Raw genomic sequence first — 27,590 nt, 5'->3', positions numbered from 1 at the left:
CCAACTTTACCTCGCCTCGGCCGACTTCCGTTTGTTGTCGGTTTTTGCGCCCGAGTCAAAGGGCACGAAGTTACCTGAAGTTCGTTGAATATGAACGTATGCGTTCCTCGCGAAGTTGAACGAGTGTGTAGTGTAGCACCGCGGACTTCAGTCAACTTCGGCCGAGTACTTCGCCGAGGAACTTCGCGAGTAGTGTGGAGGAGGCATAACGATTACACCCTGTATATGCGGGACTTCCCCTGAAGGTAATAGACAATATAAATACCTACGTTTGGCCACGTTTGACATGAATCATGTTCATGAATATTTTCCTTATTATTTTCAAAACGTCACTCAATGATTCAAACTCAAGATCACAAGATCAAAAAAGGCAAAATACCAAACTTTAACCATCTCATAGATGATAGGTAATATAATTTATTTTTATTATTAGAATAATAAGAAAATTGATGATTCGAAATGAACAAACAATTAAATTATTATGTGGATTACAGTGGAAGTTGACATATGCATAGCATGCCTACATCTATGCATCAATAAAACAAATAATTTGCACTAAAAAGTAAAAATGTTTCGCGAAGATCCACAGAATTCATCCGTTCAAAACATGGATTCCATTACTATTGATATGGTGCTCGAGATCCAGAAAGATTTGGATCCTTATGATATTGTATCTCTGGTATTTTTGTTATATGAGATACCAGACACAGCTCTTCAACGTTTGATCGTCTATCAAAAAGTATCAAAAGATCATGAATATGATAGTATGAATCTTTTACATCAGTGGGCATCGCATGCGCAACTTCGACCTACTTGGAAGTATGAATTTTTAGAATCACTTTGTATTTGCAGGCTATACAATGTAATAAGAAAACTAGGTTTCGACGTACCAACTGTAAAACAACGCTATCAACCTAATAATATTACTTTTAGTACCCATGTAAATCCTATTAAAAAAGTTTTATACAACTTATGTGAAAATACTACTTCAGAAGTTATGTTCAAATTAAAAAAAACATTGCTGTCCTATGGTATTGATACTTCAGACCATGAGAGTTGTGAATTGATAATATTAGAACTGATTTGCAGAAAATTTATTGTATTCCAAGATTTTAGCAGAAACACTACCCCTGTGAAGGTTGACACTCAAAAATTATGTCAGATACTAGATCATTTCCCTGTATTTGCTTCATATGTTGCACATCTCAAGGAATTAGAGGACAAATTCAATGGTCAACACAATTCAACTAGCGTCAATGTGTCTACCAGCACTCCAATTAAAACGGCAGAAGAAAATTATGAGTTCAAAGATAATAAAGTTGGAGAAAGTAGCTTTGAAGAAGTATATGAACTTCTAAACCAGATGAACCTTGAAGATATACCTAGTAATTTGAAAGCTGATAATGTCCTTTTAAATAAGGATGCATATATAATAAAGAACCCCAAAAGTGTAGGTGTATGCTGTATTATTAATCAAGAAATATTTAACCCATCAAAGGAAAATATAACAAAAAATATATACATAAATCTTCCTACAAGAAGTGGTTCAACACAGGACCAAATTGCATTAGAATCAACCATGTCAGCACTTAATTTTGAAGTAAGGGTTGGAAAAAATTTAAACCACATTGAAGTTTTTAATTTTATTAAGGATGTGATAAAATACAAAGTTCGTGAAGACCATAGTGTTTTTATGCTGTGTATACTTTCCCACGGTATTAGGGGACATGTCTATGCTGCAGATTCAGTAAAAGTTAAGATAGAGGACATACAAATTTTATTAGATTCAGATATAGCTAAGAATCTATATGGAAAACCTAAGGTTTTAATTTTGCAAGCATGTCAAGTTGATGAAGAACCTTATAAAGACGGAGGCTTAGTTGCTGATGGACCTTCTCCTAATTATTTTATGAGGAAATCAGATTTTCTAATTTATTGGGCTACTTCACCCGAGTTTAAAGCTTTCAGGCATGAAGAAAAAGGATCAATATTCATCCAGTTTCTTTGCAGTGCCCTAAAAGAAAAAGCTCAAAAAGAGCATGTGTATGATATATTTACAAAAGTGAATAATATAGTTACCAAAATATGTGCTAAAGTTAAGAAGTTGCAAGTACCAATATTTGAATCTACACTAAGGAAAAAGCTTTTTTTACATATACCATCACAATAAGGGTGTCCGTACAATCACAATGGTAGTTTAATGTGGTAATACACATGACAAAAGTTAATGCTCAAAAACTATTGCAATTTTAAATGTTAAACCATATAAGTTATGATATAATGTATATGGCAAGGAAAATTTATATAAATACATACTTCTATGTATTTATAACAAAATATTTATTGGATGAAATAAGAGTTTGTTATTTATTGATTATCTGCAATTTATAAATGAATAAATATATTTTGATTACTTGAAACTTTTATTCCTACACTATGTGAACCCCTCTGTACTTGTTAACTTCATATTTAAACATAGTCATCTATCCCATCTAATTTCACTTCTATACTAAAAATGCATTTGCCTCAAACAATTTTCTTTAATAACTCAGACCCCGGAATCACAGACACAATAGAGAATCTATTGTGTCGTGGTCAGATCGGACCGCTCGGGCGGAATGGGTTAAACTATTATAATTTAGGCAATATTTGAGAATGAGAATAAAAATTAAGTGAAACTTATGTGTTATATTAATAATGTGCAACAGCGACTCAATGAAAATAAATACTTATTGCAAGATGTTATTTATTTACATGACAGTCAACAGGTACCTAATTATTGAGTTCTTCCAGAGATTATGGCAAATCACATGAGGTTATCTTTTATCATGGATATATCTGCCTTAGTGAATTCCATCACTGCTGCTTCAAGAGCACTTCTTTCATCGTCAGTCTTGAGATTTGACCACATAGAATCTAAAAATGTCCTGTGGTGTTTTTGAATAAAAATAAAACTATGTTTCAATGTAGCTCCAACATGAAGAGTCCTGATAGTTGCGTCTAACTTTCCTATTCTAGTTATAAATGGTATACTACTGACAACAAACTGATGAGGCCCATGTCGACATCGAATTATGGCAATTCTGGTATTTTCATTACAGTATTTCGTTAGGAAGCCAGATCTTACAGCAGCGACGCCAAAATCACCATGCAGTTGGTTTATCTTATTTAAAATAGTCTCATTTAGCACAGATGATTTAATTGATAAAGGTTTACTTTCGGGAACTACTGGAGATGCAATTTCCACAGTAACATATCTGAAATAACATTTAGTTTAATTTAGGGATTAGATTCTAGACAAAATTCAAAAACTATCATTTATTTTATACCTGTTTTTAAACCGAACCATTTTTGTTTATCCTTCTTGTTCACTTGAATCTTGTTTGAGTCACGATATTCGTTCTTATTCAAATCTATAAAGTACCAGTAGTAGTTTGTTTATTTTCATGCGGCTAGATTTAATTTATATTTATTTATTTTTTCCATAAATATTATCATGCCGTTATGTTTACAAATTACACTTTACTTTTGTGAGACGTTTGTGAGGTTATGTTTTTATTTTTTTAAATTAAAAACAGACACAGATCTGCCTGTCAACTGCAATCTATCTAGAATCTAGATTTTACTTAGAAAGCTATTATTTTATATGACATATTAAGATTTTATTACCTTTATTTAAAACAAGCATTTGTACAGTGCGACATAAAAGAGATGAAATTAATTAATTTGGAACTAATTTTTTTTTTCATTATCTGGCAACCCTAAATTTTCAATGCAGCTGTCAAGTTGAATAAAAATTTGTTGTTTTTTTGGTGAAGTTGAGAATTCTTAAGATAAAATTGTAATTTTGAACAAGAAATTTACTCAAAAAAGGAGAAATCATGAAAAAGGTTAAACGTAGCGGTGTCCGTGATGCCATGTATAAAGTTTTAATTCGGTGTTTCTCATAATTTCAAGCTGAAAAACGAGAAAAATATTTGGAAATCGTTTTATAACGTACAGCAGATTATACCGGTGAGATTCCATTTGTTTTTGCTCAGTACTACGTAAAATAGAATATTCTATTAGTGACGAGTGTTTAATGTACGTATCTAGGGCGATTATTACGTTTTTGAAATTTAATTTGAGGTTATTTGTATGTAAACAAAAACTAGTTTTTATAGTGCGACCAGCACAATTTGAGTCAAGAAGTTATATCCAATCCAACCAGCCTTAAATAGTATAGTGATAACTATTTTCATACAACTACCTATGAATCCTTACTTACTACTCTAGAGTGGCGCAGGGACCCAAAGTGACTCTTGGCCTCCGACATAAAAAAAAATATTTTTAAGCTACTAAATAAATATGTTCAATGCACTATGTATTTGATTTTATTCATCTTAATTCGTTTGTTATAGGGGTTTCTGAAAGCACAGTACGCAGGATAGTGGAGCAATGGAGTAAAAATGAAGAAGGAATATCTACAAAAAATAAATAAAAATATGTAGTTTTCAAATTGTTTGTTCACCTTGTTTTTTTTTTACCTGACGGACCCAGAAGGAGGGTAATGTGTTTGAGCCTAAGGTTTGAGCTGTATGTATGTATGTTTGTTTGTTCGTATGTTTGATTCTATGTGCGCCTCTGCAGTCTAAATGGCTTGACCGATTTCTATAAACTAATTCCAAATACATTTAAGTAAAATTTGACCTAGGTAGGTTATTTAAAATACTAATGTATTTTTGTCTTAAATTTACACGATGATCAATGAAACAACTTTAAATCGCGGTATTTATTACTTTTACTATTTTGATTTTTATTCTATAGTATCAAGATCGCTTGCGTCGCAGTATCAGTGTTGCTATATGAGCGACGGTGGCGCCCTCATTTTTTTTCATCTCTTTTGTGTCGCACTGTAGAAATATACCTGATCAGTCTTTTATTTCTGTAAGTCACAGAACAGTAAGAACATAATAGAAGTGCGATGTGGGCGTGGCCCACGTGTCACTAGTAAGGTAAGATCACCTAACTCGCTCTCAGTTGTGCGCAGAAAAATATTCGAGTCGGTTGTCAACTGTCAAACCTTATTTCCATATTTATTCATTATTTAGAGCGTGTTGTTCGGTATTAGAGTGGAAAAATGATAGCAGACGAAATAATATCAGCAATCGAGGCATTTCATACCATCGGTAAGTCTTATTTTAATTTATTTTAAATATATTTTATGTTACAACTTCGCTTGTCGTAATTTGTCAAAAATTTATAAAAATATTAAGTCAAAATGAACCTTAATCCATAAGAAATAAGTACTAATATAGATTGAACAGCAAACAAGACTTTCTGGAATATTATTGAAATAAACAAACGAATGTCGGATTAGTGATGCATGTGGCGTATATCGACAGTATCGATACTTTAGAAAAGACAAACATTTTAAATATTAAATTTTATTCTATTTTTCCTTAGCTTTCATTTGTCCTATTTATTTATAGATTTTCGAAAGAGCCTAATTTAAAAGAGAAATGGATAATAAATGCAACGTGACGAGTTAACTGGATGCCGAACAGCAATAAGCAGTCTAACAAAGGCCACCGATACATCAAACCTACGGCAGTTCCAAGATTTAAAATAATGCATATTTTCTGTTTGTTTTGTAAATATAGATTTATACTATTCTATTCCGTTTTTTATTTAAATATAATAATATGAAAAGACGTACTTAGTAGTAATAAACATACTCCAAAATGTGACACATTATCCTATACTCATATAATAGAAAGAAAAAAAATGCACAAAAATATATTTATTTGTGAATTATCGATAACAAGGCTGACATCCCTTAGAGCATAGCATCAGGTTAATGTCAAGTTAATGTCATTAATTTAGAGTGACACAAATTTCAACCTTATCTTTATGTGTAGAGGTTCAAAGTTATATGTATTAGGGTTGTTGAGGAAGTGCTTATGAGGAAGAGGAGGAGGAAGAGGAATTTTCACACGCAAATTTAGGGGATGCGGATGAGGATGAGGATATTTTTTTGAGGAAGAGGATGCGGAAGAGGAAGCGGAAGAGGAAGTGGATGAGGACGAGGATGATAGAAAATTATAATCAAAATTAAAAACTAAAACCTTTAAAATTATAAATTAAAACAAGACACGAAAACACTCTCCTGTCTGTACATATTGATATTTTTACTACGTGAAATATGCCAATATTGCCCCCAAAAATACCTTCATACTTTGGCATAATATGGCTTTACACTTAGTAATTAGTATTTGGTGTAAAATAGGTAATATGTCTGACAACACTGCCTCTTGTGTGTGTCGCTTAATTAAATCAGCAACTTGTTGTATCTCGTCGAATATCATGTGTGATTTCGCGGGCAAAAAATGGTGAAAATTCAAGTGATGGTGAAGACTCTACTCTACTAGGTTTTGTTCGTATGTAATGTTTGAAAATATCTCGACAAAAGCTTATCCATTTAGGACACTTCTTTACTGGGATAGATTAGGTTTTGTTGAGTAATATGTATAAACAAAAGCTCATCTATTAGAGTACGACTCGTGACACAAATAGTATACCTACATATAATACCGTGAAATATGCCAACATTGCCCACAAGGTTATCTTTGCCCCAAGATCAATTCATAAGAAAATTTTTAAATTGCAAAATACCTTAATACTTTGGCAACATTAATAGTATTTGGTGTAAAACAGGTTATATGTCTGACAACACTGCCTATTGTTTGTGTCGCTAACTTACCGTAACTCGTCGAATATCATGTGTGATTTCGCGGGCAAAAAATGGTGAAAATTCAAGTGATAGTTTGTGCATGATGGCTAAAACACAGAATATTTTTACTCATAATATGTTATAAAATAACTTTTGAAGAGTATTTTAATTAATGCTATTATAACCACGGAAGGTTGTTTTAAACAAAAGTTACAATGGTGGGCAAAATTACCCAATACTCTAGCGATCTCTATTTGACAACATTGCCCACCATCGAAAAAAGCTTAGGGTTTGCTACAACAATATATGCACACGATCTAAGAAAAACATAATATGCTAAGATAAAATACTAACGTTTCTATAGAACATTTTTTAGAAAATTGAAATTATTCTAAAAAAAGTGGCAATGTTGGCATATTTCACGGTATAGATATATTATAAATTCGCCGCCCGATCGGATCGGCCCGCATCGCGCTGCAGCGAGTGCGTTGCCGTAGTTACAGCATCCTCATAAATTTCCTCTAAATTTTGAGGAAGCGATAGCGGAAGAGGAATTTTTTCTTTTAATTTTTGAGGATGCGGTAACGGTTGAGGAACCCAAAATATTGCGGAACTTCCGCATTATGAGGAAGCGGAAGAGGAATCCTCAACAACCCTAATATGTATTGAAAACCAACGCCATCTGTTGTGGAATAGCTGAATGTTTTCGAATTTGGAATTTCTGAGCAAAGAGAAACAAAACAGCTAATATACCTAGGGATGTTATACTAAAATAAACCGTAACTTGGTTCGTTAGGGTACATATTGAAATGCTGAATTTATAACCTAAGTTAGTTTTTACTCAAATTAAGCTGTCCAATCAAAGGCATAGTTTACTTGTAGTGTACTGTATAACTATCGGTTTAAATGTGTGGGTTTGGCGACACTGGTTTTCATACTAATGATGACATTATAGCACTTCTATTATGTTCTTACACAGAACAGTAAGAACATAATAGAAGTGCGATGTGGGCGTGGCCCACGTGTCACTAGTAAGGTAAGATCACCTAACTCGCTCTCAGTTGTGCGCAGAAAAATATTCGAGTCGGTTGTCAACTGTCAAACCTTATTTCCATATTTATTCATTATTTAGAGCGTGTTGTTCGGTATTAGAGTGGAAAAATGATAGCAGACGAAATAATATCAGCAATCGAGGCATTTCATACCATCGGTAAGTGTTATTTTAATTTATTTTAAATATATTTTATGTTACAACTTCGCTTGTCGTAATTTGTCAAAAATTTATAAAAATATTAAGTCAAAATGAACCTTAATCCATAAGAAATAAGTACTAATATAGAATGAACAGCAAACAAGACTTTTTGGAATATTATTGAAATAAACAAACGAATGTCGGATTAGTGATGCATGTGGCGCATATCGACAGTATCGATACTTTAGAAAAGACAAACATTTTAAATATTAAATTTTATTCTATTTTTCCTTAGCTTTCATTTGTCCTATTTATTTATAGATTTTCGAAAGAGCCTAATTTAAAAGAGAAATGGATAATAAATGCAACGTGACGAGTTAACTGGATGCCGAACAGCAATAAGCAGTCTAACAAAGGCCACCGATACATCAAACCTACGGCAGTTCCAAGATTTAAAATAATGCATATTTTCTGTTTGTTTTGTAAATATAGATTTATACTATTCTATTCCGTTTTTTATTTGAATATAATAATATGAAAAGACGTACTTAGTAGTAATAAACATACTCCAAAATGTGACACATTATCCTATACTCATATATAATAGAAAGAAAAAAAAATGCACAAAAATATATTTATTTGTGAATTATCGATAACAAGGCTGACATCCCTTAGAGCATAGCATCAGGTTAATGTCAAGTTAATGTCATTAATTTAGAGTGACACAAATTTCAACCTTATCTTTATGTGTAGAGGTTCAAAGTTATATGTATTGAAAACCAACGCCATCTGTTGTGGAATAGCTGAATGTTTTCGAATTTGGAATTTCTGAGCAAAGAGAAACAAAACAGCTAATATACCTAGGGATGTTATACTAAAATAAACCGTAACTTGGTTCGTTAGGGTACATATTGAAATGCTGAATTTATAACCTAAGTCAGTTTTTACTCAAATTAAGCTGTCCAATCAAAGGCATAGTTTACTTGTAGTGTACTGTATAACTATCGGTTTAAATGTGTGGGTTTGGCGACACTGGTTTTCATACTAATGATGACATTATAGCACTTCTATTATGTTCTTACTGTTCTGTGTGTTCTTACCAGTTCTGTGCTGTAAGTAAAAGTAGCTTCGAGCCTGCGTAATGAACATTTTCATTATCTGTATCTTGAAATGACAGATGACAGCCGTAAGAACATGTTGAAGCCAGGATTTACGCGGGAATCCTCCAAATTTGAAAACGGTAAATAGGTCAAGTGTGATTTTACTTGAAAAAAAAGATAACCAGCTACGAGTATAAATAATAATTAGAAGCTTAGTAATTGAAAATATGATTAATGACTAATATTCATCTTTTACATTCTTTTTAAGTTGAATCAAATATTTTATGTAAAGATTGTCTGCGAATGCCTAGTGACTATAGATAACAAGGTTATCATGCAGAGTTGTACTGCAAGTTTATCATTAATCTTAGCAAAAAGGAATTAGATACCAAGGTCATGCATCTACTACATAAAGTGCTATCAGTTATTGTTTATTGTATGTATTTATAATCGTTATAAATATTGTTCGTGCAAAAAGTAAGTGAATACAACTTATTTTATATTTTCTATTACTTACTACTTTTTTAAATGATTGCACTTTACTAAATTTTTATAGTGAGGCAACTAAGGTGTGAGGTATTTAATAAAAAAAGTATGTATTAAAACAATCCGTTCATTTTTTGTGGCTGTTTGTTGGCAAAAATAATATAATTATAGTAATATATAAGGTGCAATTAAGATTAAATAAATAATTCTGAGAGACATCATTACTTTAACAAACTATGATAATTATTCTAATATTTTTTAAGGTGTAGGCACGGGTGTAGGTAAGCATGGATTGCTCAGTCTATTTTATTGGAGTAGATGTAGGATCTGGAAGTGTGAGAGCCGCTTTGGTCAATGAAAATGGTAAGGTCATAGAAAGTGCAGTTAAGAGTATACAAACATGGAAACCAAAACCCGGATACTATGAACAATCATCAAATAATATTTGGGAATGCTGTATATCTGTAATTAAGGTATGAATTGCTTTTAAATTTTAATATAATTATTGTAAAAATTACTGTAAGTTTCACAACATTACAATAGAAATAAAAAAAATGTATTTTTATTTTTCATTCCACAGGATATTGTGGTTGGTGTGAATCCCAAGCATATAAAAGGTATTGGATTTGATGCAACCTGTTCGTTAGTAGCATTAGATGTTAATGGAAATCCAATAAGCATAAGTGAAACAAAAAATAATGAACAAAATATAATTATGTGGATGGATCATAGAGCACAGCATGAAGCAGATTTAATCAACAAAACTGGCCATGATATTCTCAAATATGTTGGAGGTAAAGTCAGTTTAGAAATGGAAATGCCAAAACTACTTTGGTTAAAAAAACATTTACCAAACACATGGTTGCGGAGTAAATATTTCTTCGACCTACCAGATTTCCTTACATGGAAAGCGACAGGATCAGAAAGCCGCTCTCTATGTTCTTTAGTTTGTAAATGGAATTATGAATGTTCTTCTGATGAACATCATGGATGGAATAAAAACTTTCTAAAAGAAATAGGACTTGGCGACTTGGCTGTTGATGATTTTGTTAAGATCGGTAACAAAGTGTTAATGCCAGGTGAATACTGTGGGGGTTTGCTGCCTCACGTTGCTACTACATTGGGTTTATTACCCAACACTCCAGTTGCAACATCCATAATAGATGCCCATGCTGGTGGTCTTGGTATGATTGGAACTGTTGGAGAAAAAATTTGTAATGATATGTCGAGTCGTTTGAGCCTTATATGTGGGACATCAACATGTCACATGGCTGTTAATAGCAAACCGGTTATGGTGAACGGTATTTGGGGTCCTTACTTCAGTGCAATGGTACCGAAAATGTGGCTCAATGAAGCTGGTCAAAGTGCCTCTGGGATGCTCCTTGACTATGTTATATCAAGCCATCCAGCTGGTATTGAGCTTTTGAAGAAACACAGTACGGGCAAGTATGTATAAAAAAATTATTTATATGACTATTTTAGGCAATTAACTTAAAATCATTAAAATCATGCATGCTTACAGGTCATGTCTGATGTGTTCCTTTTTTATCTTCTGATAGTTAGTTAGCCAAACAAAATTTGAGATTTCTATTATATATCAAACATCTTGTATTACAGTAGACAGTAGGTATGTTACTCACTATACAACTTTTGGTTGTACTTTAAAAAAAAAAGAGTTTCTACAAAAGTACAAACAAACAGTTAAACCACAAAGAAAAGAAAGGGAATTCCCCTGGGGAATCACCCCACTTATGAAAACGATAAACATTTCATAGAGTGATCATTGTATAGAAAAAAATGTTTGAAAGTAAATAGACTTCTATAAATCTTTTTAAGAAGTGTACATACGTTTCAATTATTAATAAATTTCTAAAAATTAAAGAAGCTTTTTCATGTCATAATTTATTTTATCATAAATATTCCAGTGTACGTGAACATTTACGAAAACTGTTACACGAAATGGCCGCTTCGAAAGGATTTACCGATCTTAATCAATTGACGAAAGATTTTCATATGTGGCCCGACTTCCACGGAAATCGTTCGCCTTTAGCTGATCCTACTATGACGGGTATGCTTGTGGGATTAACAATTAATAGCAGTGAGGAGAACTTGGCTCTTTTGTATCTGGCAACACTACAAGCTTTATCAGTAAGTTTGCGTCTACCTGCAAATATGATATAAGTTATTCCAATTTTTGAAGTGATACTTCTTTAGGCGCGTTGAGAGTAAAATTTCAAAGTTGCGTCATGGCCATACCGTCACGTCATTCGGACGTCCGACGTGAATCTGGCGCGCTGGATGTTTGATAATAAGACACGGTTTGTTTGCAACTTTAGACGACGATTTTGTTATCTTTGAATCTCGCCACAGAAGTTTCACTTCTGACACATGTGCTCGGCACATACGCTCATTTTCAACCAGAATAATTATATTAATATAGCTACATTTTCTTTTTTCAGTATGGAACACGGCACATTATAGAGGCACTTACTCAAGCTGGTTACGAGCCATTTAAGTCTTTATTAATTTGTGGTGGTTTAGCCAAGGATCCATTATTTGTCCAGATTCAAGCGGATTCTGTCGGACTGCCTGTATTAATGCCACATGAAAAGGAATCGGTTTTAGTAGGCGCTGCTATATTAGGAGCCTGTGCATCACAATATTTTAATACTATGCAAACAGCTATAAAAAATATGGGTGGTCAAGCCAACGTTATCCAACCAAATGCTTTTATGAAATCATTCCATGATAAAAAATATAATGTCTTCATTAAAATGTTCCAAGATCAGTTGCTGTATAGAAAGATGATGAATTAAATTGGTACTTTTGTACATATTGTATGAATGTAGTAAGAAATGTAAATAGTGTTGTTTTTTTTTTAATAAAGTTTATAGATACTGTTAATATGTTTCTGATTTTTTTTTCTTTAAACTAACTAACAAGAAATTCTTAAAAAGCAATAAAAAAAACAAGCAACAATTCATTCAATTTAAAATAATAAATGTATAAATTCTAAAGCGAAGCAACTGACAAACTACCATCCTTGTTTTGTATCACCTTAATTTGTGACCATATTAATATCCTGTGATGCCTTTATAAATTTAATTTAATTTCTTTTTCAAGTGGTTTTCAATGGTTTTCAACCTCGCTAACAATTTTTTACACAGAACTTTTTAAAAATAATATTTGCATCTGGTAATAGGTAACAGTTAATATCTGAAATTTGGAACTAGCAACATTGATCATTTATTTCACAGCGAAGGGGCTAGTCGAGTTGGTTATTTTTATTATAACAAAATTCTTTTCTTTTTATCCTTTCCTATGAATTCTAAGGAAAAATGATAAATTACATCGTTTTAATTAACAATAAAGCCCCTAATAGCCTTACTTTTATAAGATAAAGTAATTTAATTAAGGTGTCATTATTGACAAGCAAGTAAGTATTATCCAACCAAATATTGAGGACACTGTTTTCAACGGTACTCCCTACATGTAAAACAGCTTTTTATATAATTGCTTTATATAAATCAATAAGGTGTTTTTACAAACTAAACGTTTTCATAAATATTTTAGATCAAGATGTCGAAACGTTCGGCCGAAGAAAGCGGCAATGGCAGCAGCCAGCCGCCTATCAAGAAAGTTCACTTTGAACCACACTTGATCGGCCCCGTTTCAACTCTGGAAGAAATGGACATAAAAGTCCTTCAATTCCAGAATAAAAAGCTAGCCCAGGTGATTATCGAATGCACTTGACATAAAAACTCGCATAACTCAAGGTTTTTGATGTGTAAGCTATTTCAAATTGCTTAAACAAGCTATTAATGATCAGCTGTTGTCATTAGCTTTGTTGTGTTTGTAAGCATCAACACAATTTGTAATTTATGTTTTCATGATATTTAGTACACATTTGCAGTGAAATACTCAACATTCATTTATGTATAATAATGGATCACAATTACTTATGAAGTAAGCATGAAATATGTAGTAAACATAAGTATAATTAATGCCTGGATATACTTGTTATGGATAGTGTTAGTGAGAACAATTTTTATGTTAAATAATTTCAGAGAATAGAGCAACGTCACAGGTGTGAGGCTGAGTTGCGAGCCAGAATAGAACAGTTGGAAAAACGGCAAACTCAGGATGATGCTGTGTTGTGCGTTGTTAACCGTTACTGGAATCTATTAAATGAAGACATAAGAGTATTATTACAGCGATTTGATGCAGAGACTGCAGATGAATCAGAAAACAAAAGTACATAGCTTTATTTAATTTAATTTTGTATAGATATAGTCACTTTTAGTAAATAATTATTTACATTATTTATACATGAAATATATATTTAAAAAATCCTTGACTAGGGTCTAGGATGCTGATTTGAGTTTAATGTATTTTCTTTTGTTTTTTTTGTTTATTTTCTATGTTATTAGTATGTTTAGTGTTATTTATAAACATTGTAGAGAAGGATAAATGAAAAATAATTATGTTTTAGATGAAAATGAAGCAACTACATCATTTCTCATGCAGCTTTCAACGTGGGATAAAGAAGAACTAGACGCCCAATTGGCCAATAGAGTTCAAGTTAGCAAACGGGCTGTAGCTAAAGTGCTCCAGGCTTTTGATCGATTACAACAGAGAAATGATAAAATTTGGAGAGCTATTAAGGGTGAAGGGGAAGGTTAGTAATCTACATCTATACTAATACAAGCTGCCCCGGCAGACATTGATATTTCCATTACCACTATTTCGTGTTTTCTCTCCATAAGAACCTTTCTTGTGCCTAAACAAAAACATTTAAAATCGAATCGAGTTTTACGCTTAGCAACACATTTGGAGATTCATTTTTATTATATATTTTTAGATTATAAAGCAGAAGAGTTCCAAGCACAGCCTAATAAATAATAAATAAATAAATAAATCATTTATTTCACATAAAAAAATTTACAACTTAAAGTGACCCAGGCTCCTAAGATAGTAAGAACTGTTTTTCAGGAGCATGTGTCTTTCATTAACAGTTACACGACACAAAAAAAATCAGTGACAATTTAAATAAAAAATGAAAAATAAGTTTGATCCTTTCTTTCAAAATGGGATTATCATAGCCCAGATTATCATTAGTCTGTTATTTATTTGTATTATACTCATCATTATAAGCAGGTTGAAAGATAGTGACAGCTCTGATTAATATTGATGTATCTTATTTTCATCGCAATATTTTGATTTCTCAAATATTTATCTATTACAGAAGGCACACCAGCACCATCCCTCGATGAAGTCATACGAGCCACAAATGAGGAGGTTACAGCGGAGAACAGACGCCTACAGGCTCTGTGCACGACGTTGCATGAGAGCCATCATGCCATGACATTACGGGTAGCACAGTTGCAAGATGCTGTGAATAGCAGGGACACTGAGAATGCGGAATTGAAGAATCAAATAGACGACTTACAGTATGAGTTAATGAAGGTATATTATATCATTATAATAACTTTATTTGGTTTTCTGATAGTGTTCATTATCTTAAATGTCATAGATCTATGTTATGATGAAATGAGAATAATATTAAAATTAAATTAGTAAGGCATTATTATTGTAAACTTGCACACTTGTAACTTACAGGGTAGGATTTACTTGAACCTTATTTGTGTTTTGATTATGTGAATATTATGCATTTCATATCTTTCATTTTAGTGCTTTTGCTATCATTGAAAATAATAAATCAGATAATAACTCTAAGTCAAAATGTCTTTCTAATATTTACTTAATAACTCAGCCCCCGGAATCACAGACACAATAGAAAATCTATTGTGTTGTGGTCCGATCGGGCTGCTCGGGGCTCAATGGGCTATTTCTAATTACGGCACAACAGACCCTCTTATCATAAAAATTTAGAGATTAACGATTAATATATTACAGGTGCGATCCCGTAACGACAAACTAGAGAATCACTTAGCGGAAGCTATCGAGAAGCTCAAGAGCTACCACCAGTCTGGTAACGCTACAACGTCAAACTGTGCGCCCACACCGCACACGGCTGTGGCCAACGCAAAACTCGAGGATATTGCAGCTGAGCTGGAAGAACAAAGGGAACTGGCTAACAATCGGTTAGCCGAACTAGATAGATTGCATCGACAACACAGGGACACGCTGAAGGAACTTGAGAAGCTTAAAATGGATGTGAGTAATAATATAATCGGTCCTCGCCTTGCTATTTCAGTGATTTTGCCAATTTGTATATAATATATTATATAATTTTTTTTGCATATTGTTTCAAAATTCATTAGTCATTGCAATGTGATAAACTATACTTATTGTATTAATTACGAAATTTTATGATGTCCTGTTCTGATGATTAAATTGATTATAAGAATAATTAATTTTTTTTCATTCATATTGCAATAATTATTTTCAACAAAATACCCACCATCCGTAAATATTCCAAGCATCTTGTTATTTGAATGTTTAATTAAAACAAGTGATAACTGCGTTAAAAACAACCGACTTCAAACTTGCACTTGGCAAAAATGCTCATAAAATAAAAACTACTGGGCCTATCCGAATAAAATTTTTATGGGACCAATTCGACACCATCCCCCATCGAAGAAAAAAAGAATCACGTAAATCGGTTCAGAAACCTCGGAGTAATCGGTGTACATACATAAAAAAAAAATATACCGGCCGAATTGATAACCTCCTCCTTTTTTTTGAAGTCGGTTAATAAAATTAATATATTATCCTTAACATTCCTCCAATGAATACTACTAAAGTATGTTTGTTAAATGTAATGGTGAAAATGTAGGAAAAAGTAATAGAAATTGTTGATAATTTGATATCTTTAAATTGCAGGGTGTTTTAAATAATTTTCATACTTTAATATAATTATAGATTCGCCAATTACCAGAATCAGTGATAGTGGAAACAACAGAGTATAAATGCCTGCAGAGTCAGTTTTCCGTGCTCTACAATGAATCAATGCAAATGAAAACGGCACTTGACGAAACCAGGATGCAATTGCAGAATGCAAAGAATTTACACATGAGACAAATTGAAATTATGGAGGTGAGAAAATCTTGCTTGTGTAAGGGTAGGACATAAAGTAACAAGTACCGAATTTTTACTGTAGTTATAGTACAGTTTCATGTGTTTTTTAAATATTTTTTATGGATAATGTTTAACAACCTATTGTATGACATCTCTAAATTCATTATATGCTATTCGAAATAATATTGTGACCATGATGATCGATGATCGAATCCCAAGATATTTTTTCTCTAGATCAATTATTACTTTCGTTATAAACGAAATAAGAATTGAGACTTACTTTTCGAGCTCGAACGCGATCAAAGAGCGCACGCGATATTCAACTTTATTACGGCTGTATTAGCGTCTAGTACCGTAACCGGTCTCTCAGTGCCAGAAATGTGAAAGGGAGCCTCGACTAAACTAGAATGTCTTATGTCAGGTTTTCTTATTTCGTAATAAGATAATAATGTAGTTTCTGTTATTTACGGTTTTTTATTTATTTTATTTTATATTAAGAAATACAAGATACAAGAAATACAAGAGTATAGCAGTATAACTGGTCTTCTCCATATAACTGATGTAAGGCGACAGATATACTGTCATTTTTCCGCACTGGAAACAATACTGCCTTAAGACATCAAGGTATACCTGGGGGTCATTATTATAGCAACTTTTATTTATCTTTTTATTGCAGAGTGAAGAATTAGCCAGGCAGAAAGCGCTCAGATCTGAAATGATACAACTAGAAGACGTGCTCGGCCAGCTAAGGAAAGAGTATGAAATGTTACGCATTGAGTTTGAGCAGAATCTCGCGGCGAACGAACAAACGGGACCGATAAATAGAGAAATGAGGCATTTGATCACTTCGCTACAGAATCATAATCAGCAACTGAAAGGCGAGGTGCATAGGTATAAGCGGAAATATAAAGATACTAGTCAGGAGCTTAATAAGGTAGGTTAGATAGATGTAGTAAAAGTTAGTCAGATAAAAAGAAAATATATATATAATATTATTACCCATTGAGCCCTGAGCAGCCCGATCTGACCACGATACAATATATTTTCTATTGTGTCTGTGATTCCGGGGGCTGAGTTAATAAATTAAAATCATGAAATGTTATTTGACACCAATCCTTGATAAGTGAAAATTTTGTATTAAATCTGTCTGATTAAAGTTTAGATTTAGAGTCTAAATCTGTTTGTTTAAAGTAGGTCTAAAAGAATCCGTTACTTACTAAAGTTGACGCTAATATAGGCATGTTATACTTTAGTATAATTGGTTGGTATTTTATTTTTAATTGTAGTTCTATTATTAGCACATGTAGTTTTATAATAGAATTCCATAAATATTTAATAATAATTAAAATTTCGAAGCTTCGAAAAGAAATGGAGGAGGCGTCATCGCGTGGTGGGAATGCGCCAGAACAACCTGACGAGAAACCTCTCGCCGTGAAGAAGGAAGAACCTGATCCAGAGGTATTTGATATATTATTTTATTGCATTATCAGTTCAGTAGGAATCGGCCCATCAATGCCGAAAACTATTACACCTACATTTTTTCATGTGATCCTGTTCAAATTGACAAATGCATGTCGACCATGCCATACCCATGTATACTAATATAATAAAGCTGAAGAGTTTGTTTGTTTGTTTGAACTCGCTAATCTCAGCAACTACTGGTCCTTGATATTTTTGGTTTTATGGCATTCAAATGCTTTACAACTATAAATTTATAAAGAATAGAAAAAATTCGATCACGAGGCGGGACTCGAACCCGCATCCTTTCGCGCCATTCCGGGGCGGATGCCTGACCAAAAAATTGGAATAAAACCAAAAATATCAATTTCAACAAAAAAGGTCGTGTTCCATCGTTAAAGAAGTTTCACTTCATACGTGTGTATACTAGTACACGCACACATTTTTTTTTTATTTAATTAGTATATTTATGTGTGCAGAGCGAGGAGGGCGCGAGCAGCGGCGGCGACAACAAGCACGCGCTGGGCAAGGAGCTCGGCCGCGCCAAGATACAGGAGCAGGACCTCCTCATCAAGGATCTCAAGCAGCAGCTCAAGTGGGTCACCGCAAATAATATATAATATAAATCTCGTGTCACAATGTTTGTCCTCAATGGACTCCTAAACCACTTAACCGAAATAAAATTCGCACACCATGTGCAGTTTGATCCAACTTGAGAGATAGGATAGTTTAAATCTCAAATCGTTTTAGAGAAAGCGGGCGAAGCCGCGGGCGGTAAGCTAGTACATTTATATTTTAGTACTTTATAGCCAATATGAGTTTCACCAATCGAAAAATAAATCTACCTTCATTATACCTAACTTAGTATGGTGTAATAACAATAATCATGTGTTGAGATGAAATATGTAATTAAAATGAAGCAATTATCACTGACTGATTCTTAGAAAACACCATATTATGTTGTTACTTATATAATGATTCTGAAAATATGCTGTACAGACATACACAGTTAAATTCATATGCAATAGGCATTCATATGCATTTCAAATGTGATAGGAGACAAGTAAAATTCCTGATAATATCTATATATTATGATATATTTTTAATTGCAATAAATACAGGAAGGCAGTAAACGAGCAAAAAGAACTGAAACTATTGTTGGACATGTATAAAGGAGTGAGCAAAGAGCAGAGGGACAAAGTGCAATTGATGGCCGCTGAGAGGAAAGCGCGCCAAGAGTTGGAGGACCATAGACAGAAAGCCAAAATGGCGCAGGTATTTAAAACGTTAAAACATTTAATTTCTATGAATGACCTCAATAATTTATAATGCATGCAATTTTTGTAATACAGTAATTAACTGTAAAATATGCCCAGTTATTTTTAAGGCATGATTTTGTGGCCTTATCCAGTTCCCATTTTTGTAAAATTCACAAAATAGACAAATCTATGTAGGTATAATATGACAGACAGAAATCCTATAATATTGCGATATTTATTTGTTTATAAATTCAAATACAATCATTTACCAAAATTAAACATTTCTTTTGATTAAATCCCAAAACAATCGAAGTTTTCTCACATTTTCACAGGAAAGTAAACGCGAACGTCGCATGGCGGACGAGGACGCGTTACGGAAGATAAAACAATTGGAGGAACAAAAATACGAGTTACAGAAACAGTTGTCCTGTGCGAGGCCCAACGCTGACCCGTTGCATGGATTCGCGAGGCCCTTTGCCGGCTCTCAGGTATATAACAAAGTAATTACTTTATATATTATTAATAATACTTTAAATAATTATAAATGGTTTCCACAGCTTGTGGATATGTTCTGTTTAGCTTATTGATGATTTAACTACTAATAGTGTATGGAATTATACAAAAAAGATGTTAAATAAGGATAATATCAACAAGCTGTGGAACGGACCTTGGCCTATAATTGTATTAACTAACTCAAAATTGCCTTAAAATTCTGCTTAGATCAAGTTCAGATGAAATAAAATTCTTTCAATCGTCAATTTCTTTTGTAGCTTATAAACATTGTACGAAAAAATATCATACATTCCTATGTATCTTGAAAGAAGTAGTGTAAATAAAAACTACATTTTTATTTTTTAGTTTAATATTATAGTTTACATTAAAATGGAAAGATTCTACATGACATTTCACCTATTTTTTTTTTTTATAAAATCCACAATGACAGTTGCATGTAAAACAGTTTAAATCAAATACAGAAAAAACTACGTTATTATGCAAAAAATTTCACCCGCAGGAAGAAGAAGCGCTCCTCAATGAGATGGAGGTCACCGGGCAAGCGTTCGAAGATATGCAAGAGCAGAACTCTCGTCTTATCCAACAATTACGTGAAAAAGATGATGCCAACTTCAAACTCATGTCGGAGAGGATCAAGGCCAACTCGCTGCACAAACTGCTGAGGGAGGAGAAACAGCTACTGCAGGAACAGGTATGCATTTAGATATGATGTTGCTTAGAGTTCATATCATCATCATCATCATCAGCCCATATTATACGTTCCCACTGCTGGGACACGGGCCTCCTATGAGGGTACAGGCCATAATCCACCACGCTGGCCAAGTGCGTGTTGGCGGATGACACATGTCGTCGAACTTTTTAATTCTTCGACATGTCGGTTTCCTCACGATGTTTTCCTTCACCGTTCGAGCAGTGGTGATGTTACAACATGCGCAGATAAATTGAACAATCAATAGAGTTAGAGTTAGAGTTCATATATTATTGCCTATTTTAGTTACAAGTTTATTTTAGTTATTAACTTTAATTATAGAGCCTGTATACTATATGTAGTTTAATATTGTTGGCATTTTTGGTCATGGATATAAGTTGGTAAATGTGGTGATGCTAGATGCTAGATAGCTAGGTGATGTTAGTTTCAGTAGTAGTCATGTTTCTGTGTATATTACTGAAACTTATCATTAGTAAATAATATATTCATGTATATATGTGTGCGTGCGTGCGTGTGCGTGAGGCAGGTGTTTACGCATGAGTATTAAGTGCGATATATTGAACTGTATGTACACGTGAGTGAGTGCACGAGTCCGATGTGTGCGTATGGCAGCTGATGATGCATGAGTAATATATGGCTAAATGCCATAATTTAGCTGATACGTGCGTACGTGCTATGTGTGTGTAATAAAAATATAAAAAAAAATATGTGTGGCACTCGGGGACTGCCGCGGTAAAGCTATTGCATACTATGCCTTCAAGCCACACCTCCGTGCCCGTCGGAGTGGGGAGCGTGAGGTTTTTCTTTACGCAATTTCTGGATTCGGTTCCCGCGCTCAAGGCCCGCGATAGAAGCTATGCAATAGCTTAACAAGTGTGTGTATCATGTGTGTGTAATAAAAATATAAACGAGTGTGTGTGTTTGTGTATAATCCACAGAACATATAAAAGAGGTTAGAATGGCAATAATTCGCCGTTCCTATGAGAACCGGTGTCGCCTGTGGGCGTCGCCAAGTCCGCGCAAATCCGCTTACGCACATATTTGCAATTTCAAATCTAGCCAATCATAGCGCCGCGCGATCACGCGATTTAAAATGGAGCAAATCATACGCACGATGATGATGGGAGCAGTGCTCATATCCTTGGCGCGTCTGCCCCGCCTACAATGCCTCTCTAACCTCTTATATGTTCTGTGGTATAATGAAGATGCGGTGGTTAGGTGGTGACGCGCGACCAGCAGATCGAGTCGATGGGGCTGGTGGCGCGGCGGCTGGAGGAGAAGGAGCGGCTGCTGCAGGCCACGCTGTCGGCCGTGGAGAAGGAGCTGCTGCTGCGCCAGCAGGCCATGGAGATGCACAAGCGCAAGGCCATCGAGTCGGCGCAGTCCGCCGCAGACCTCAAGCTGCATCTCGGTATGGCTGTGGGACGGCTGTGACGCGTTACATTATTTTACTGCATTCACTTATTGACTATGTGCGAAGTGGGTGGTGGGGAACGGCAAATCGATCGCAACGCACGACGTGGCAGAAATGTGAATTAATTCTGGGCTGTCATGTGTCAAATTGCTTTATTTTCATAACTTCCTTTATAATTTTAAGTAAAAACGTAAAAATTTGCGATATGGGTCATAGGTAGTACATGCTGTGTCGTAAATTGTAAAAACAATGGGAAAAACAGTTCATGCAAGTTTTATTCGTTTCCAACATCAAAGTGGACATTACAGCAAAGACAAAAATGGATAGCTGCTGTGAAGAGAAAAAAGTAAGAAATTTAACCTAGTACACTATAATAATAATAATAAGCGTTACAAAATTACAGTCCTATTTTATTTGTTTTACACTATTTTTTTCAAATTCGTTGAAAAACTAGTCGAAAATCAATATCACAAAAATATCTTATCATCTAGTTGACATGATTTGACAGATGACAAGTCCTGAATAGTTGCGGCCACTAGGGGCGCTGTCATCGCGCACACAACGAATACCGAGGCACACTCGTTTATGTCGAAATCGAACTGACCAGCCTGAACAGCGATGCGTTCCGTTGAGCCGTTTTTAATGGTGTTTTTTATTAATTCGCAGACCTGTTACATTAATAAGAAACACTATTTAACGCCACACACACAAAATAATTATAGTACATTAAAAGAAGATATTTTTAATACGTCATAATTTTTTGGAAACTGTTTTTGTATAATAAGGAGATTTTTATGTTGAGTTTTCGAGTTAAAAAAAAAATTACATTACAAATTTTTTTTTTTGGGATATCAATTCACATGCACATCATTATTATCTAATAGGAGATCGATTTTTTATTGTAACATATTCAAATACAGAGTATCAATTCAAGGAAATAATATTTTTAAATATTTATTTTTATTTTTTATTTTAGAAAAATACCATGCACAAATGAAAGAAGCACAGCAAGTGGTGGCCGAGAAGACGAGTGCATTAGAAGCGGAAGCTTATAAAACAAAAAGACTACACGTAAGTACATTATTTAATCTAGTTTCCGCGTCTTCGCCTCGCCGCGGCTGTAAATTTTTCTTTTAAAAAATTCTCATTTATAAAGCGTTTGAACGCTATCAAACTACATGAAATATCTGGGCAACTATCAGGAGGAGCTAGCGATCCTGCGTCGCAAGGCGGAGCGCATGAAGAAGATGGAGCAGGCCGGCAGCAGCATGGACGAGGTGCTGCTGGAGGAGATCCGCGAGTACAAGGAGACGCTCACCTGCCCCTCGTGCAAGGTACACCCATATATACCATGGATCTGTTGCGATCTAAATGTTTTCACTGCAGGTTCCGTATACCTCCTTATTTCCAGACAATTAAACAGTTTATTAACCAGCATTATTTATTTATTTATTTATTTACGGCATACGCCAAACCATACCTATATTAAACTTAATTCTAAACTTATCACTATGTCCTTAGTTCTAGGTACCTCTTACATTCTTCACTTATCATTCCTATCCCTGACACAAACAAATCATATACTGGTGCAGAATTGAGGAATGAGTTCAGCAGTGAAAGCATGCGAGGCACCGGCCATGGTTATTGCAATCATAATATGAATTTGCCAGTCAGTTCAATTCGCAGCGTAAACTGTCTGGAAATAATAGGTCACAATGCGGCCCCAGAGCATATATGCAAGTTTCCGACATCAACCATTGGGCCGTAAGACCGTCGAGGAGGAATTCCTCCTTCCTTTCTCCACAGATCTACTTCTGATAAGAAAAGCATATACTAGATGTGCTAATGTTTGCGGATCTACCTCACCGGTCCGGTTGACCCACAGAGGTTTTGGCCCCATCTCACTACGAATTTCCGGTCAGTACACATATAGTGACCTAAAATTTGAAGTGAGTTGGGGACGAAGCTACACAGCAGCATGGATCTGGACAAGACAAGAACCCACGCGTCGTTATTGTGTTTTCTTCTGACTTACTGCACTGTTTATTATTTTATAGAACTAATATTGTATAGCTGAAGAGTTTGATTGTTTGTTTGATTTGAAAAATTATTTTGGTTTTAGATAGCCCATTTATCGAGGAACACTATAGTCTATGTATCATCACGCTAAGACCAATGGGAGCGGAGAAATGCGGGTATCCGCGGGGCAAAGCTAGTCCTTGATAAAGATTTTACTAAACCACACAATAAAATTATAAATGTATGTTTATCAGCCATCTGGTTTCCATAACACAAGCGAAAGCTTAGTATGGGATCAGATCGTGCCGTGTGTGAAAATTGTTCTGAAATATTTATTCATATTTAATATCACACAATACAGGTCCCCTTAATACAGGTTATACCTAGTAAGGGGGCCTGAACCCCAATCCAATATGACAAACTTATGTATGAATTCAAATAAAGATTTTATTTATTTATTTATTTATTTACAATATTTGCAGGTGAAACGCAAAGACGCAGTACTCACAAAGTGTTTCCACGTGTTCTGTTGGGACTGTCTGCGCACGCGCTACGAGACGAGACAACGGAAGTGTCCTAAATGTAACGCGGCATTCGGAGCTAATGACTATCATAGACTTTACTTATCCACTTAAATATCAATAAAAAATATTGAGGGAACTAACTCGATGATAAAAAGGTTACATATTGTAACTAAAATGTTCGTTTGTAACTCTGGTTGCAATTCGGACATACTCGATTTTGAGGTTAGAAAAATATACATGTTGTTAAACTGTCGAATCAATTTCTTAAAGTTTATAATATGATAATTAGATGGATTTTGTTGTTTCTAATCTGACGAGGTTAGGTGATTATTAAAAATCTCTAAATATACTAGTTAGTCTCCATGACTTTACTTATAAAATATTTGGTATAATTACTCTTTTCTCACCATGCAGAATGTATGTTTTTAACCGACTTCAAAAAAAGGAGGAGGTTATCAATTCGGCCGGTATGTTTTTTTTATGTATGTACACCGATTACTCCGAGGCTTCTGAACCGATTTATGTAATTCTTTTTTTGTTCGGTTTTTTTTTGTGCGGGATGGTGTCGAATTGGTCCCATAAAAATTTTATTCGGATAGGCCAAGTAATTTTTATTTTATGAGCTATTTTTGTCTGTATTTGTAAATGTTACAAGTGCAAGTTTGAAGTCGGTTGTTTTTAACACAGTTATCACTTGTTGTTTTCACAGGAACAAAATAGCTTTATCACGGCCTTACGTTACAATAATCCTAAATTAATTTAAAACTAATGGAGATAATTCTAGTAAATAAAAAAATAAAACACTAAACGCCTACTAGATTGATATTCACTAATTGTGGTGTTGGTAATATAAAGGTAATTTTACTAGAAACAACATTATATTTAAATAATTTAAAGGATCCGTGACTAAATAATATTTCTCTAATCAATATGACTTATGTCTATAATAAATATTTCTCTAATCAATTTTTTCTAACAGGTATTGTAGTTTGTGAAAGTCGTACGTTAATTTGGATAAATTTCAAAATGGCGGCAGATCTTTCTGGAAAATGTCAGTGAATACAAAAACCGCGTCTTAGATAATAACAGAAAAACTCTGTACGAAACAGGTCTTGTATTAATATACCATTATTAAAACTAATATTTAATTTATTATTAATAAGAGCGTTATTAATCGTACCACCGGAATAATATTTGTTGCAATACACGGTTATTATAATTTTATCGAATTTGATTTTTTAATCTAGTACTAATGAATAATCGGGAGCGAGGTCTGTCCATTTTTTTAATGGCAGTTAAAAATATTCCTAAAACTTAATAACCTGATGTAAATAATGATTTTGTATTATTTTTTAGATTTGTAAATATTTTGCACTAAAGTCACAACTTTTAAAGATTTACCGTTGTAAATAAAAGTTAACTTCCAAAAAATGTTCATCTTGTGATAAACCAAACTGTTAATACCATGTGTTTCAATATGTGTTGAAAAACGATTAATTTCGGTTTCCCGAATAGTTTATATAATCTATATTCTTGTTTTAATTATCTGGCTAAATATTTACTTTCATAAGGCCAGGAAATAATAATAATAAGCTACATATTAAAAATAACACTAAAACCTACTATAAGCTACACACATTACATAAAAAAAATCTTGATTTTAAAATTACAAACTTGAATCTTTGTTTTGTATATTCTTGTTCTCGTCTTGAATATTATGCCTCTTTGAATAAAATGCGATAAACGTCACTTCAAATTTTATTCCTAAATGCATAGTAAGCTAAAAGTTTGTATCGATGTAGCGAAATAAACAGAGAAAACGAATGATCTCATATAAGCTTGTTTCTATACCAAGCTAAAGTATGCGAAATTCGCTAAACGACACGACATTGATCGGATTATATATAAATTTGACAAGGGTCGTTAAACAACACTTCTTTTTAACCGTGAAGTTGCAAAAGCAATTCTTGAAGTTTGCAATTTTATTTACTACGAATTTGTTAAATAAAGTGCGCATACAACAAATGGTACTTCAATACCATGATTTGATAACCTGTTATATTTTGACAATTTTCTATGTTATATATGAGTATTAATACCTATTTAAAACCCATGTAAAGTATAGAAAAGCTTATTAATTATAAAAAAAATAATATTCATTGATTTGTTAAAGTTTTTCAAGCGTCATTTAGCGATCATAGTTGATAAGACTTTACTAGTATTCAATGGAACGTGGTAAATTGTTCATTCCTTAATTTATAGTGAATTTTCCATGTATTTAATTAATATAAATTAAAACGAACATAATAATGTAAGAATTTATAATGCATTTTGCGACTCTTTATCGCCTACGTTTGTATTGTTGTATATTGAGAATATGAAATCGAACAAGTTTAGTATTTAGATTTATTCTTTGTTAGTCGTAAGTGATAAGGTGAGATTAACTGCTGTACTATGGACTTGGTTTGTCCTGTTGCTATGAAAATGTTGTATCATTTGTAACGATTGTACTTTTTTTATTTTTTGTTGATCGATTGTCCTCTCGTTATGTCTGGGTGTTGTTCATTACATTGGCAAAAATTAAAAAATTGATTCAGGTTACGTTATATTTTGTGAAAATTTAAAAAATTAACATTCACTCGGGCCGGAAATTATAATATTCAAATAAAAATTAGTTGAAATTAGGGATGTAACGATACATGATTTTGCCGATACGATACCGATACCGATATTTGTAGTAATGTATCGGCGATACCGATACCGATACCGATATCGATGGCTTGGTAGAAAAATAAATAGTGAATTATGCATAAAAAGTTACTAACATTTAACAGAGACTCAACTGTTAATCGTATTCTTTTAAATAAAAATGCCAAATCAAAAAACAATAAAACCATTTATTTTAGTATTATTATTTTACAAAGTCAGTTAAACTTTAAGTAATACACATACAATCAGTACCTAATAAAAGTTTACTATTGGTAGAGTTTTTTCAGAAAACAAAGTGCGCACGCGCGGGTGGCCTCCCGCATCGTTCATTGGGCGTGGTTTTTTGAATTGTTTGATATCGGTATCGGTTGTTTTATTATCGGCGATACCGATATATCGGCTTGCCGATTATATCGGCCGATATATCGGTATCGGTATCGGTATCGTTACATCC

At 33.6% G+C, this 27,590-nt stretch overlaps 4 protein-coding genes across 7 annotated transcripts; 3 read left to right on the top strand and 1 right to left on the bottom strand.

The window, feature by feature from the left end:
- Positions 1–286: 286 nt before the first annotated feature.
- LOC123691103 (caspase-8) lies at positions 287–2,413 on the top strand. The gene is made up of 2 exons (XM_045635342.1): positions 287–407; positions 495–2,413. Exon 2 carries the CDS (start codon positions 569–571, stop codon positions 2,168–2,170), a length of 1,602 nt encoding a protein of 533 aa, XP_045491298.1. The 5' UTR covers positions 287–407; positions 495–568; the 3' UTR covers positions 2,171–2,413.
- Positions 2,414–2,738: 325 nt separating this feature from the next.
- On the bottom strand, positions 2,739–3,693 carry LOC123691104 (ribonuclease P/MRP protein subunit POP5). The gene is made up of 3 exons (XM_045635343.1): positions 3,670–3,693; positions 3,330–3,413; positions 2,739–3,257 (listed from the first exon to the last, which is right to left on the bottom strand). The coding sequence occupies exons 2-3, from the start codon at positions 3,347–3,349 to the stop codon at positions 2,807–2,809; spliced, it is 471 nt and encodes a 156-aa protein (XP_045491299.1). The 5' UTR covers positions 3,350–3,413; positions 3,670–3,693; the 3' UTR covers positions 2,739–2,806.
- Positions 3,694–9,103: 5,410 nt separating this feature from the next.
- Positions 9,104–12,352, top strand: LOC123691352 (FGGY carbohydrate kinase domain-containing protein). 3 transcript variants are annotated; one of them, XM_045635684.1, is made up of 5 exons: positions 9,104–9,144; positions 9,766–9,963; positions 10,071–10,936; positions 11,416–11,638; positions 11,950–12,352. In XM_045635684.1, the coding sequence occupies exons 2-5, from the start codon at positions 9,778–9,780 to the stop codon at positions 12,304–12,306; spliced, it is 1,632 nt and encodes a 543-aa protein (XP_045491640.1). In that variant the 5' UTR covers positions 9,104–9,144; positions 9,766–9,777; the 3' UTR covers positions 12,307–12,352. The 3 variants fall into 3 exon arrangements, with proteins under 3 accessions (XP_045491640.1, XP_045491641.1, XP_045491639.1); XM_045635685.1 differs by having other exon boundaries at positions 9,134–9,152; XM_045635683.1 differs by lacking the exon at positions 9,104–9,144 and adding an exon at positions 9,219–9,481.
- A 389-nt stretch (positions 12,353–12,741) lies between these two features.
- On the top strand, positions 12,742–24,959 carry LOC123691297 (E3 ubiquitin-protein ligase Bre1). Of its 2 annotated transcripts, none has more exons than XM_045635616.1 (17): positions 12,742–12,926; positions 13,064–13,222; positions 13,558–13,744; positions 13,983–14,168; positions 14,736–14,956; positions 15,407–15,667; positions 16,376–16,549; positions 17,208–17,465; positions 17,888–17,989; positions 18,469–18,584; positions 19,111–19,264; positions 19,581–19,736; positions 20,261–20,452; positions 21,689–21,881; positions 22,861–22,955; positions 23,087–23,218; positions 24,386–24,959. In XM_045635616.1, the coding sequence occupies exons 2-17, from the start codon at positions 13,070–13,072 to the stop codon at positions 24,536–24,538; spliced, it is 2,733 nt and encodes a 910-aa protein (XP_045491572.1). In that variant the 5' UTR covers positions 12,742–12,926; positions 13,064–13,069; the 3' UTR covers positions 24,539–24,959. The 2 variants fall into 2 exon arrangements, with proteins under 2 accessions (XP_045491572.1, XP_045491571.1); XM_045635615.1 differs by having other exon boundaries at positions 19,581–19,748.
- Positions 24,960–27,590: the final 2,631 nt, after the last annotated feature.

This window comes from Colias croceus, chromosome 4 (assembly GCF_905220415.1).
Source record: "Colias croceus chromosome 4, ilColCroc2.1".
Lineage (NCBI taxonomy): Eukaryota > Metazoa > Arthropoda > Insecta > Lepidoptera > Pieridae > Colias > Colias croceus.
This window is presented reverse-complemented; position numbering and strand designations above follow the sequence as displayed.